Source organism: Oryzias melastigma, linkage group LG18 (genome assembly GCF_002922805.2).
Source record: "Oryzias melastigma strain HK-1 linkage group LG18, ASM292280v2, whole genome shotgun sequence".
Taxonomy (NCBI): Eukaryota; Metazoa; Chordata; class Actinopteri; order Beloniformes; family Adrianichthyidae; genus Oryzias; species Oryzias melastigma.
Window position 1 is genome coordinate 13,672,646 of NC_050529.1, and position 13,286 is coordinate 13,685,931.

At 42.6% G+C, this 13,286-nt stretch overlaps 1 protein-coding gene across 1 annotated transcript in view; it reads left to right on the plus strand.

The window, feature by feature from the left end:
• Nucleotides 1–12,326, plus strand: part of rgs12a (regulator of G protein signaling 12a) — a 38,223-nt gene extending 25,897 nt beyond the window's left edge. Inside the window, exons 5-18 of the mRNA XM_024288624.2 lie at nucleotides 586–755; nucleotides 1,564–1,656; nucleotides 1,849–1,992; nucleotides 3,335–3,517; nucleotides 3,594–3,744; nucleotides 3,816–3,907; nucleotides 4,089–4,280; nucleotides 4,349–4,422; nucleotides 4,489–4,615; nucleotides 4,972–5,068; nucleotides 5,916–5,974; nucleotides 7,802–7,904; nucleotides 8,041–8,574; nucleotides 11,472–12,326. Coding sequence (XP_024144392.1) covers nucleotides 586–755; nucleotides 1,564–1,656; nucleotides 1,849–1,992; nucleotides 3,335–3,517; nucleotides 3,594–3,744; nucleotides 3,816–3,907; nucleotides 4,089–4,280; nucleotides 4,349–4,422; nucleotides 4,489–4,615; nucleotides 4,972–5,068; nucleotides 5,916–5,974; nucleotides 7,802–7,904; nucleotides 8,041–8,574; nucleotides 11,472–11,728 — 2,276 coding nt within the window. The 3' untranslated portion in view covers nucleotides 11,729–12,326. The remainder of the gene's footprint in view (nucleotides 1–585; nucleotides 756–1,563; nucleotides 1,657–1,848; nucleotides 1,993–3,334; nucleotides 3,518–3,593; nucleotides 3,745–3,815; nucleotides 3,908–4,088; nucleotides 4,281–4,348; nucleotides 4,423–4,488; nucleotides 4,616–4,971; nucleotides 5,069–5,915; nucleotides 5,975–7,801; nucleotides 7,905–8,040; nucleotides 8,575–11,471) is intronic.
• Nucleotides 12,327–13,286: the final 960 nt, after the last annotated feature.

Here is a 13,286-nt window from a genome sequence, read left to right on the forward strand (position 1 = left end):
GAAATTAATTCATCTATATCAGGATTCTCAAACCTTGGGGCCACCGAAGGCAGATTATTGTGCCAAAAATATGTTTTTTTTCTCCCTTGTCTATATATTTGGCCCATTGTTGATGTCTACTGAAAAAGTTTATTGAACATTTGTCCATGTCTATGTACTACAAAGCAATATTTTCTGCGTATCCTGAGAAACGACAAGAGCTAACGATGCTAGCAACTGTTGCTAAGGACTTTTCAGACGACCAGATCCAACAACAATAGCAAATGCAATTAAACATAAAGCAAGCTGAAACATCATGAAGCAAATATAAAGCTATCATCTGGACATGCAGAAGATATTGCTTGGTAGACATTGAGCTTTAATATTAAGCCACAAAATGTCGACTTGGTGGCTGCAAATGGCCAGTTTGAGACCCCTGATTTAGATGTATATTTAACAAATAAGTTAAAGAATAGGACATTTTAAAGCTATATAATAAATCTATTAAGTGCTAGTAAAAAATGATTTAGGAAAATTACAGAACTGAGGTTTCAAAGTTGCTTCCGGGACCTACAGATTTTCCACATACTTCTCATTATCTTGCAGACTACAGTGGGATCCAGTTGCAGGGGTGCTGCAGCCAGACCAGCTTGAACAGCAATGGCAGTCTTCCTGGAGCAGGTGGTCTACGGGGGGGTTCGGAGCAGCGCGTTGAGAGCTGGTCCGCCGGCTTCGAGCGGCTCCTCCAAGACCCCGTGGGAGTGCGCTATTTTTCGGTGAGTTTGGCTAAAAATGTCTCACAGGTGAACAAACGGGACTTCAAGAGATCTAACTTGAATCTTTTTTTAGTGTCGTAGACGACTTATAAAAGTTTACAGTAATCCCTTGTTTATCCCAGTAGTTACCGGAAGCGTTCCCGGTAGTCTTTTATTCACAATTGTAAATAAATATATTGGAGCTATCCAGCTGAGCTGTTTTGAGCCACATTCGACGAGGAAAACAAAGACGTTCATGGATCTAGAATGGAGCAGAGCAAACTCAGAAATGTTATTTGAAGCATAATTTTCTCCATCATCAGAAAAATGCCAAAAGAACATGTTAAAAACACCCAAAACACATCTTTAAACAAAGTATTTTCAAGTTAACAGCCAGTTTCTCACAAACAAACGACTTCTATTTGCTAATAAGACCCATTCCAACAGAACTACTGAGGTGTACTTGTCTGTTTATAATACTTTATCCAAAGTCACAGTTTTGAGCCTTTTTGGTTTTATTACCAAGTACTTTCTCCTCCTACACAAAAGATGTGTCTTTGTATCTGGTCCACAACACCTTCGGATCGCTTCCACATTAAGTTCTGGCTTCCCAGAACCACCTCCCTCCTCACCTTCCCTCCACACTCCGATCAGCTGCAGTCGCCCACACCATCCTGTGCCCACACTCGCGAGCGCAACCAGTCTCGTTACACTGCACCCAGTAATTTCTGCCTTCGCTAATGGCCTCAACAGCAGCACAGCTGGTAGGATGAGAAAGTGATCCTCGTTTTTGAGGTCTTACAAAAAAACCTCTTGTGTGCCTCCACAGGAATTTCTCAAGAAAGAATTCAGCGAGGAGAATATCTTGTTCTGGCAAGCCTGTGAATACTTCAGTCATGTCCCTGCAACAGATAAAAAGCAGGTAAGTGCAGCTACAGATGTGGTAAGAATTTATTAGGCAGGTGATTCATGTTGAGCAAAGAGGTGTTAGTCAAAGGAAACACTTTCAGGTCCCAGGACGTTTAGCTCTTCACCCAAGCTTTAGCCTTGACCCCAGGTGATAAACACTGCTTTTATTGTGAAGGGTCGCCTCATATTTGTTTCTCACCTGCAGCTGTCCCAAAGAGCGGGAGAAATCTACAACAGCTTCCTGTCCAGCAAGGCCACCATGCCGGTCAACATCGACAGCCAGGCCCAGCTGGCTGATGACGTCCTCACCTCCCCCCAACCCGACATGTTCAAGACCCAGCAGCTACAGGTGCATGCCCGCCAACTGAAAACATATCCTCACGCTGCTATCATTTCCCTCCATCTCTTATCGAGCCAGAGATCAAGGCGTCTTCCAGAGAGACTTGACGAAACGGAGGATTCCGCGTCCATCGGGGGGTTTTGTTCTCAGCTGGCCGCCCCCTCGCTGTGCTTCCACATATTGGCTTTTCTTTTGTGGCCATCTGGGTGTGTTGACAAAAACGACGGCGGCTTTCCCCGAGAGATAAACACAAACTGGCGTCCACCCACAGACAAACAAGACAGCTCTTTTTACACGCTTCCAGTCTGAGATCTGAGTATTTTCATCTCGCCGATAGGCGTTTGGTTGTCAGTTGCTGAGTCTCCTGTCGTGATATTAGACTAACTACACGCTAACAAGTTCCCCCTCATACATCCTTTTGCTCTGATTCACCCTCTTTTTTTCCTTTTGCTCAGCCATTTTTTAGAACTGATTTTGGATCCAAACTTAACTGTGAAAGCTCAGCAGTTCATTAGCAAAGACATAAAACTGTATTTTTCTTACTATAGGGCGCACTGGAGATAATAAGACACACCGTCATTGAATAGTCTATTTTCATTATTTCATATATAAGGGCATTAAGCGCAACAAAAAAAAAATCAGGGATAAGTTAATCGGTCAGACTTTATGAACAGTCATTCTGGAACCCGTTTTTAATGTGCTACACATGCGCCAACCTTGTTTGCAACACAGAAAGAAAGAATGTACTACGTTGATTCTCAATCTTGTCGTGTAAAAAATGGATTAATAAAGCTAAAACAACAATACTTTGACAAAGCTAACTCCCAACCTCGTTAGCAACACGTTAAAAAAACAGAATAATTTAACTAAAACAATGTAACTGTGACCAGAAAAAAAACAGACTGATACAGGTGAAACAACGTTACCGTGACTACGCTAGCTCCCAATCGTGTTAGCAACACATTAAAAAACAGTCTAAAACAGCTAAAACAACATCACTTTGACTAAGCTAACTCCCAACCTTGGTACCAATACATAAAAAAGCCATAATAATGCAGCTAAAACAATGTTACTGTGACTTGGCTAGCTAGCCAATCGTGTTAGCAACTCATGAAAAAACAGACTAATACGGCTAGATTAACGTTACTATTCTGCTAAATCCTAACCGTGTTAGTAATACAGAAAACAAACAGTCTGACACTACTACATGTTTGCCTCCAAACATTTAAACAGAGCGCCAAGTGTTGTGAAAAGACAGAGATCAGTCTGTGCACCGTTTTTAACTCTGTTACTACGAACCTCATCCTCCTAAAAATGTTTTGTTCTTTACATGGTTTTGTTTTCGCCGCAGATCTTCAACCTGATGAAGTTTGACAGCTACTCTCGGTTCCTCAAGTCCTCCCTCTACCTGGAGTGTTTGCGTGCTGAGGAGGACGGTCAGCCGCTTCCAGACCCGTACCAGATTCCCTGCAGCCCTGCACCGTCCAAACACAGCGCCAGCTCTGACCGCTCCACGGTCTCTACCCCAAAAAGGGTACACCACCCCTCGCCACCTCTCCATCTGCTGCATCAGCGGCTCGTGATTCACATCTCTGTCGTCTGATCTGCAGGACACCAGAAAGCAGAGGTCGGGGAAGTCGCTGAATGAAGACAGCAGGGACGAGAACGCAGAAAAGAAGCGCGGCATGTTCTTCCCGTGGGGCCGCAACAGGAGCTTTGGGAAGGGGCCAAAGAAGAAGGACATTGGGGACATCAGTCTCGGTGAGAATCTGGGACGTTGTTGTGAAACATTTTGTGTTTCTTTTTAGCTTAAATCCTGTTTTGGTGCACAGACTTCCCAGGCACTAACGGACGGAGAGAGTCCCAAGGCTCCTTGTCTTCCAGCGCCAGTCTGGAGATTCCATCCTCTGGCTCAAAGATTGAGGTAAGTTGCCTCTGGTCAGATCACCATGGTAACAAAAAGGCTGCCGTAATACCACCAGAATTTCAGTTTTTTTCTCCGTCTTACTGGTGGAGCCCACTCACTTTTTTCATCTTACATAACACAAACAAAGATGACTGCCAAATTAACCCTTTGAATCCTGCGGCCAACCTTTTGACTTCAGTCGGATAATCGCCACTCAGTCGGAGCGTGGGAGCGCTCACCCAAACACTGCAGCGTGCTGCTGCCTGACGGCTCCTGCTCTTCCCTCACCCTCCGACCCGGCGCCTCCATCCGAGAAGTCCTCCAAGACCTGTGTCGGAACATCGGTGTCAACATCGCTGCTGTCGACCTGTTCCTGGTGGGAGGAGAGAAGGTGAGGAGCAAGTGGGTGACACGAAGAACACTTTGAGCTTTTTTTAATCTGTTTTCCTCCTCTTGCAGCCTTTAGTGCTGGACCAAGACTGCATGACTCTTAATTCCCGGAACCTCCGTCTGGAAAAGCGAACTTTATTTAGGTATAAAGCTTTCTAAATTTCCGTCCTTTCCTGGTTATAAATCATTCACTCCTGGTTTGCTCTCAGGTTGGACCTGGTCCCCATTAACCGCTCTGTGGGGCTGAAAGCCAAACCTACCAAGCCCGTCACCGAGGTCCTGCGACCTGTAGTGGCCAAATACGGCCTCCACCTCAGTGATCTTGTGGCCAAAATAGTAAGTTACAACGCTCCGATGTCTTTTAAGCTCTTGTGCTGCTCGTGACGCTGCGCCAGGGTGGAGTAGGGTGGTCAGGAGACCGCATCCCCTTTTCCATCTCCACACAGTGGTTAGCCCTGTGACTCAGCCCAGCATGTGAAGACGGAGCGGCAGGGCTGTAATTAGGAATGACGACAGTCCTCAAACATGCCGACTCTTTATTCCAACCCCTTAACCTCTGGATTTATTTTAGTCCACCGGCTTTATGCCATAAACCCCAGCTGAAAGGCAGCTTATGAGCAAATACTCTCTCACCGACGTCCATGTGTGGGATCTTGTACAGCAGGTGAATCTCTAACAATGTTTGCTCGTAGATCGGAGAAACCGAGCCGTTGGATTTGGGCGCTCCCATATCAAGTCTGGACGGCTTACGGGTGGTGTTGGAGCGAGCGGATCCGTGCTCAGGGAAAGGTCAGCTCCTTTACTGTGAACTTTACAGGATTCGAATCGATACGGGTACAATGGGTGGCGACTTTTTAACCCTTTAACACCTGAAATGTCGCTAGTGACACTTACATAAGACTCTCATAATATTTAACTTCCGACCGTTTTCACAATCAACATAAATCAGCTGATCCTGATGCTTTAAGTGTTACAGTAATTAAAATAATGTAAACACAGGAACTAAAACTGTAGTGTTAAAGGGTTAAAATAATTTAGACAGAATTTTTTTTATTATATTTTTTTAAACCCTTTGATAAAATCCTTAAAAACAAAATTTCACTATCAATCTTTTATCAAATAAAGAAAATTAGCTAAACTTTTTCCCACCAAAAGTGTTTTTGATATTTCATGGAGGCTGCCATTTTGAAATAACCAGGAAAAGCATGTCTACTGCCCCTAATGGACTGATGATGAACTACAGAGCAGAAAGTGCTGGGTAATTTCCAAAATCGATTCGATTCAGATTTTTTTTTTTCTTGATCCGCTCCATTCAATTTGATTCAATTCAATTTTGAGATTACACGGTTTACACATTTAGACACATTTGTAAAGAAATAAATTAATTATCTATATATATGTTTTGAAGATATTCATATTAATCTGATACAGTTCAATCAATCAAAGTTTATTTATGAAAAGCGCTTCTCATACTTGAAGCGCTTTACATTTAAAAACAAAAACATACACAGTAAAAACCAAATTAAGTTGAATCCTTAATTTATAGTATGTTGTAAATTAGTGACATACAGCGTGAAAGGGTTAAAAAAGATAACTAGAGCTCACTTTTTTTTTTGTTTTTCCTTTGTCATCACAGAGAAACTCAAGTCTTCCTCTCTAAGAGGCCACCCTCCAACGAGGAGTTTTTCTGCCGCCGTGAGTATTTCCACCTTCACGCTCTCTGTAAAAACACCAACATGAAGGTTTTTCTTCCTGCTGTGCTGCCTTTGCATCATTCATCCTCAGTTTGAGTAACATTCTCTGCATACTAACTCCTCGTGGGTGCTTCACCGCTCGGATTTCCAGCTTTCTGGCTGCTTTTCCTGTCCCGCCACAATCAGGCCAAATGGTAGTTAAAGACCCACTCCGATTTTAGCGGCAGGAGTTCGTTAGATTTACACCTCTGAGTTGTGGGCGAGACTGTTGACTTTGAGCAAGCCCGCCCCCCTTTCCCATCATCCCAGTTTTGAGCCAAATGTCAACTCAGACGAGGAAAACAAAGAGGTTTATGGATCTATTTGTCTACAAGCGGATGCATCAGAATAGAGCAGAGCAGGGAGCTTTGGGCTTTTTGTGCATATTTTCTACGTGACAAATGTGATATATTTTTTTTTTTTAATTTTGAATTATTGCAATAATGCAACGTGAATGCTTTATGCTGAATGTAGTCGCTGAAGATGCTTTGAAAAGTACCACAGGTACAACCATGAACGTCCTGAATGAGCTGAACGTTTTGATACCAAACTTGCATTATTTACAGGATGTGCACAAAGGATTTCAAGAATTTCTTGAAAAATTGCAAACATTGCGTAAAATTTCAAAATGCTTAAAAAACATATGAATACCAAAAAATACAAGCATAAATGTCCTGAACGTGGTGAATGTTTTAACACCAAACTTGCATAATTTGCAGAAAGTACACAAAGAATGTAAAGAATTTCTTTTAAAAAAATCGCAAAAATTAAAAAAGTACGATACCAAAAATACAAGCAGGAATGTCCTAAAACTGCTGAATATTGATACCAAACTTTAATTATTTTCAGAAACTACACAGCAAATTTAAAGAATTTCGTTAGAAATCGCAAACAAATTGCACAAAATTTCAAAATGCGTTAAAGGTATGTATACTGAAAGTACAACCATGAATTTCCTTGACGTTTTAAAACTAGTATTGTATAATTTGTGGAAAGTGCACAAAGAATTGGAAGAATGTTTAAGAAAAAAATTGCAAAAATTGCGTAAAATTTAAAAAGCGCAACATTTCTGAATACCAAAAGTACAAGCAGGAATGTCGTGAATGTGCTGAACGTTTCGATAACAAGATTGCATACGTGTCAAAAATGCATAAAGAATTTGAAGAATTTCTTGAAAAATTGTGTAAAATAAAAAAAAATTTAAATTTATGAATACCAAAAGTACAAGCAGGAATTTCCTGAACGTTTTGACAACAAGATTGCTTCAGTTTCAAAAGTGCACAAAGTTTTTGAAAGATTTCCAGTTCATTTTCAATGAGGCTGAAAAATCTCATAAACTGCGTAAAATCTTTAAAACCATAAAATACACTAATACTAAAAGTAAAAATGTATTTCCTGAATGAGCTAAATGTTTTTAAACCGAAGTTGCTGAAATCGCTGAAAGTGTGATTTAGCTTTTACATGCAGAAAATCATACGGGAAGGAGCAGGAGAATCAATAGAGTGTGAATGATGACTCAGCAAAAATAAATTTTGAGCTTAATCATCTTTTGATGTGTCCTCCATCGTGAGAAAAATGCTCCAAGAGGATCTTAAAAACACCAAAAAGTCTATTTTCTTCAGAGTGGGTCTTTAAGAGACACAAACCCAGCAGATGGGTCAGGCTCTTTTCATATGGAGGGGTGGGGGGTGGGGGGGTCCTCCTGCAGGAAGGTGCTTAGAAGCTCGTCCCCTCGCGCCCCCTTCAACCCCACCCCTAACAGAGTCCGTTGTTATTGTTGCATCTGCAGGGAGATGACAGGTCAACCCCAAAGGACTTTGCTCTGAGAGCGAGCGGACCCGACTCAGCACTGCCAGGGAAAAACAGAAAGATTAATATAGATGAAGCCGAAGGTAAACCCTCCTCTTCCTCTGTGTGTGTCGGTTGTCTCTGCCTGCTTTGCGTCGGGGGTGCTCCTTATGCTGCATGCTCAGCGCTCCGTGTCGTCGCCCTGAAGAGGTTCACAGCTCTATCTCCTGTTTTTCCCAGAATTCTTTGAGCTGCTGAGCCGGGCTCAGAGCAGCCGAGCCAACGACCAGCGCGGACTCCTGAGCAAGGAGGACCTGGTGCTCCCCGACTTCCTGCGCGTCACCCCGCCCACGTCCTCCGACCTGGCGAGCTCCACCCCGTCCTCCTCACTGAAGCAGGGCCGAGAGAACGGGGCCCCCCCGCGGGGGTCCCTCACCTCCGGCGTGCGCTCGGAGAGCCTGGACTCCTCCCTCAGCTCCAGCGCCAACGGACACTCCGCGGCCAGGCGCTGCCTGCTCCCCCCTCCCCGCCACCCCACGTTCGGCACCCACCTGTCCCCCATCCCGCGGCCCAACCTGCGCACGGTGGAGGAGACCCCCGCCGACCTGACGCTGGTGGGCGAGGGCGACATCAGCAGCCCCAACAGCACGCTCCTCCCACCTTTACCCAGCCCAATGTCCTCCTTCGAGAGCGGCGCCCCCCAGGCCGACTTCACCCCGCCGCCCCCCTGCTCCCAGCCTGAAGGCGTGGGCGGAGCCAAACAGTCCACTTCAGGTATTTCTACAGCGTAACAACCTAGTGTTTGTGTGTGTGCGCGCATGTGTGTGTGTGAGGTCACAATCGGACCAAAGTCTTGACTGATGCACTTTAAAGACTCTTCGATGTGGATTCTTTTTGTTCTTTCCGGTTAAATCTCAGTGAAGCTCCTGAAGATGTAAAACTTCCTCTTTGATCCATGTTTACCTGGAGGTGTGCTCAACGTTTCCTCACTCCAGCCGAATCAATCATGTTGTAATATTTTTGGATGCACGCTACAGGGTTCAGAGCATTTTACAGGTGTGTTCTCAGCAGTGCTGTAGATGTTCATCCACATGTTCAAGCTGTTTGTTTCATTTTGACAATTGTTGTTGTTGTTTGCACCGGCTCAGCAGACTGAGCGGCGGTGAACGCGGTCAGGTGCACTCACTTCCTCTTCCAGGTGCCTGTTGTGGATAATCACTGCCAATAAAACTCTGTACCTGTGATTGAATAGATCTAATAAATGTTAGAATTGGAAATCACTCTCGTTTGTCTTTTTACACGTTGTGTCCCCCCCCACTCCTCCTTTTCTCCTCCGCACGCCTTTTTCCCGCCTCATCTCCTCAGCTCCCACTCCTTTGTGTGTTTTCCCGCTTGTTTGCTTGGCCTACTTACCCTTTTTTTCCTTTTTTTTTGTGGAGTTGCTAAATTGGTGGTGTTGTGCGTGGGTTATCAGATCCATAGCTTCACGTGTCATTCTCGCATCTGCTTGTTTTTAGTTTCTCCTTCATACCTGCTCCAATATTTCCCCCCAAACTTGTTGGGGTTTTCTTCAACAAATTCCATCAAATCAATTTTAAAATGGGCGGGTGTGACCTCACTGCTGATGAGGAGATACGAGCCGCCGAAGACGACGGATGATGATGGAAGCCCTTCAGCTCTGGCGCTCCGTCACTTTCCTGGTTGCTAAGCGCATCAGGCTGATTCTTTCCACCGCCGGGCGCCATGGTAACCTTATCCATGGGTTGTGCTACAGATAGAAACTGTCACTATTGCTTTTCATCCGTCTCCATGCCTATTTCTCTTTTTTTTTTTCCACCAGCTAAAATAGAAAGTATGATTCAGTGAAGCCACCTCGCCGCTAGAAAGAGCGCAACAAGTTCCGACGCCTCCACTTTCCCACTTTTCAGACACTTTTATTTTCTAATTTTCGTCTTTCTGGTGGCGACCAGCATAAGTTTCAAAGGCGTGAAGAATAAAGCGCCTGTTCCAGTGCACTAAATATAGTCTGGAAGTCTTTTTTTTTTTTTTCAGGCTTGAAATCCTCACTGCAGAGGAGCCGACTGACGCTCGATTGCCGCCCTCTGCTGTTCAAAACCCCTCCCTGACTGTAAAAAAAAAAACTGTTTTTACAAATAAGTTTAAACATATTGCTTTAACTTAATATTTTTTTTGTAAAACTTGTGGTTTAAATGTTTAATTTGAATTTTTTAAAACATAAATCAATAAAAAACACAATTATTCTGATTATTACTAATAAAAACAAATTAATCAAATCTGCAGGTAATAAAATATCCACTAGGGGGCAAAATAACCCAAAATATGTTAATACTAATATTAGATCACCTTATTTACAACATTTTTAAATATTATGAAACAGAAATAAATATCACAGTAGATTACCAGAGAATACATTTAGAGGAACTTTTTTTTTTTTTTAATAAATAAATATGCATCATGGTTCCACACCTGAGGCTCTACTTTCCCTCAGGCCTTTTTCACGCTCCGTACGTCTGAGCTCTGGGAGCCGACAGATGCTGACACCTATTATCCACCTGGCAGTCAGAGCCGGGGAGGGCGCAGATCTTTGGGCGGCGAGCTTCAGCCACGTCCGTACGCCTGGGTTCTTTCCAGAATCTGCTGACAGGAAGAACAGTCGTGATAAACTATTGTTTTGCTTACATGACAGAGCAGGAAAAGCTTTCATTCCTTAAACATTTCTTTATTTTAGCTGTAAACTAGTTGCTTTTTTAACTACATTTTTTATGTATGCTTTTATTTTGAAAGGCACTCAATTATTTGGTTATTTCTGGATAAAAGAGTCAAGAAAATATGAATAAAATAAAATAAATAAATCATCAACCAAAGCAGTTGAGTGCAAACTACAAAATACATTTATTTTTATCAAAAAAAGCAAACTTTATGAAATAAATGTACAAACCGTCACCTTGATTGCGGTGTAGTTAGCGAGCGTTTAGCCCACAGGGCGTGTGTTTACACTCGACAGCAGTGAATCACAGCTCGGTGTCTGAGAGCGGCCTCTGTTTACCGCATTTGAGCCGCTTATCGCCCATCTGAACCGCGGTGTCAGCACCACAGTGACTCCTCACAGGACGGAGGAGGAGTTTTATTTAGAACGCAGAGCAACCTCTATTTTTTTCATTATGATTTGTGGTGTCTGCGAGTGTTTGTCATCACAGCAACGCTACAGCAGCGGATGACATCACTGCGGTCGTAAAAAAAGGAAATGTCAAAGGTCAACGTGCTGATAAAGACGTGGAAAGGAACTGGCTTTTTGTTCCCACGATTATGAGTCTTTATTTTCATTTCTTTTAGTAACTTTTCAATCATTTTGAGGACTTTTTGTTATTAAAAATGTGTGTTTTCGACAAAAAATAGTTAAAAAACTACAACTTATATATGTTTTTAATGATTGTATCAATATTTTGAGCAGTTTTTAAAGATTTTTTTATGTAAAAGGTAGTGGTTTAATTTTTTTTGCCTTTTAGGTTTTTGCGCCATCAAATATTTCTAAGTCTGCTCTGAATTTATCATCTGAATTGTTCGTGAACATGCTAACAGTAGCATTTAGATCAACCAGCTGAAATACTTCAACTGTTTAAACTCATCAAACAACTTTTTTCTGTTCGCAGGAGCAAAAGTGACCGTATCCGACGCCGCGTCAACGCCTCAGGGGGTGGTGAACGTGGAGGGCGTGCACCTGGAGGAAGGAGTGTCGGAGGCCTCCCACGGCGAGGATTCCGAGCTCAGCCTCAGCTTCCAGGGCTACGTCGCCGAGCTGCGGCAGTGTCAGACCAAAATGAGGAGCGTCCAGATGGCTCAGAGCGCCCGCACCTCGCAAGAGGTCAGCGACTGCCAGACGGACCTGTACAAAGCCACCATTGTCTAGAGGGAGCAACCCCGTCCCCCGTCCCCATCTCCAATCCACTACAGCACTTTGAAATCCAGAGCCACTGTCGTCGGAAACTGGTCCAAAACACCGGCTGCATGTTTGAGCTGTCAGTTCTTTCCAAACCGTAGACGTTTGTTTTTGTGGTTTTTAGTTTTAGAGCTGGTTGTACTTTTGGGACAGTGGCATGTTTTTGTTTCTTGGTTGTATTTATGATTGAATTCTGTTGTTTTAGCCATTTTCACTAGTTTATGAAAAATCCTACATTAGAACCGACTTACAAGTTTTTTTCTTGGAAGGTTTTCCGATGAAAACATAACAAAAATGTACTTTAATAAGAAAAATGTCCCTATAAATGTGTTTTTAGCTCTGAAAAGTAAAGATTTGGTTTTATGGCTTCAAAGAATAAAATTAACTTAACTTGACTTAAAAAAATCTGAGCATTGAGATAAGAGAAGAACAGATTAACAACATTTAAATATAAATTTCAATCGTTTTTCTAACAAACAGTTTAAAGCTCTGAAAAGTCGACTATTTCTGTGATTTTACTTTACTGTTTTTATTGTTTTCTATCTAATAATACATGACGGTAACTTTATTGTCTGTATTTCCTGCTTGTGTGGTTCTACGGTTGTTGAATACTTTTTTTTTTAAATAAAATACTATTTAAAAAAGTTGACATGATTTTTATGAAAGTAAAGCTTTACTGAGCATGTGCAGAACCCTGCTCTCCTGGCACTTTTGACCTGCTCGCTAAGTTAGTCATTACTGTCAATAATTAGCAGCACAGTGGGCTCAGTTAAATAATTTGCGTCCTGCTGGCTCCTTCTCCTGGTCATTCAGACCCTTCCGTGGATTTGTAGCTCAGCATCTGGACGGAGGTTGTTCCAGGTGGGGACAATTACAGCCGAAATTGTGGGATCGTGCAGTTTGTCTTGACGCCGCGTGTCACTGCAGGAATGCTGACGACACGTAACAGGCTGTTTAGGCTCCGTCTTGTTCTTTGATATTCCTTCCCCTATCTGAAAGCTACCATCGTTAGGAAGGGCTTTCGTTTGAAAAGGAACTCCTTCCAGATGTTTCAAAGGAAAGCTGAGTTTGAGGGTTCAGACTGGATGAGCCACCTGCGGCTGTTCAGCTGCTTTCACTGCGCCTCAGAAGGACAATGCAGGAGGGATCAGCTTTCTGTAGTGAGCTTCTACTGAGAGGGTTAGAGGCAGCAGGTGTGCAAAAGTAAGAAAAACACAGGGAACACAAAAGAATACCTCCTAAATTCAATAAAAAAAACAACCAAACTCATTCATTTAAGACTTTTCTGGGCTTTTTTTGAGAAAAATTGTAATTAATTGTGATTAAAGATCAGAGTAGAATTGAACTGAAAAATATATACAATTATAACAAACGTTAACATCCTTCATATGTTCTATCGGAATAAATCGCACTAAGACTGTGGATTGTTACTTAGGTTTGATTCACAGATACTTACTTTTGAGTAAAATATTTTTGTACAGTTGCTATGTTTTTTTTTACTGGATGTGCTAAATTAAAATTATGTGTA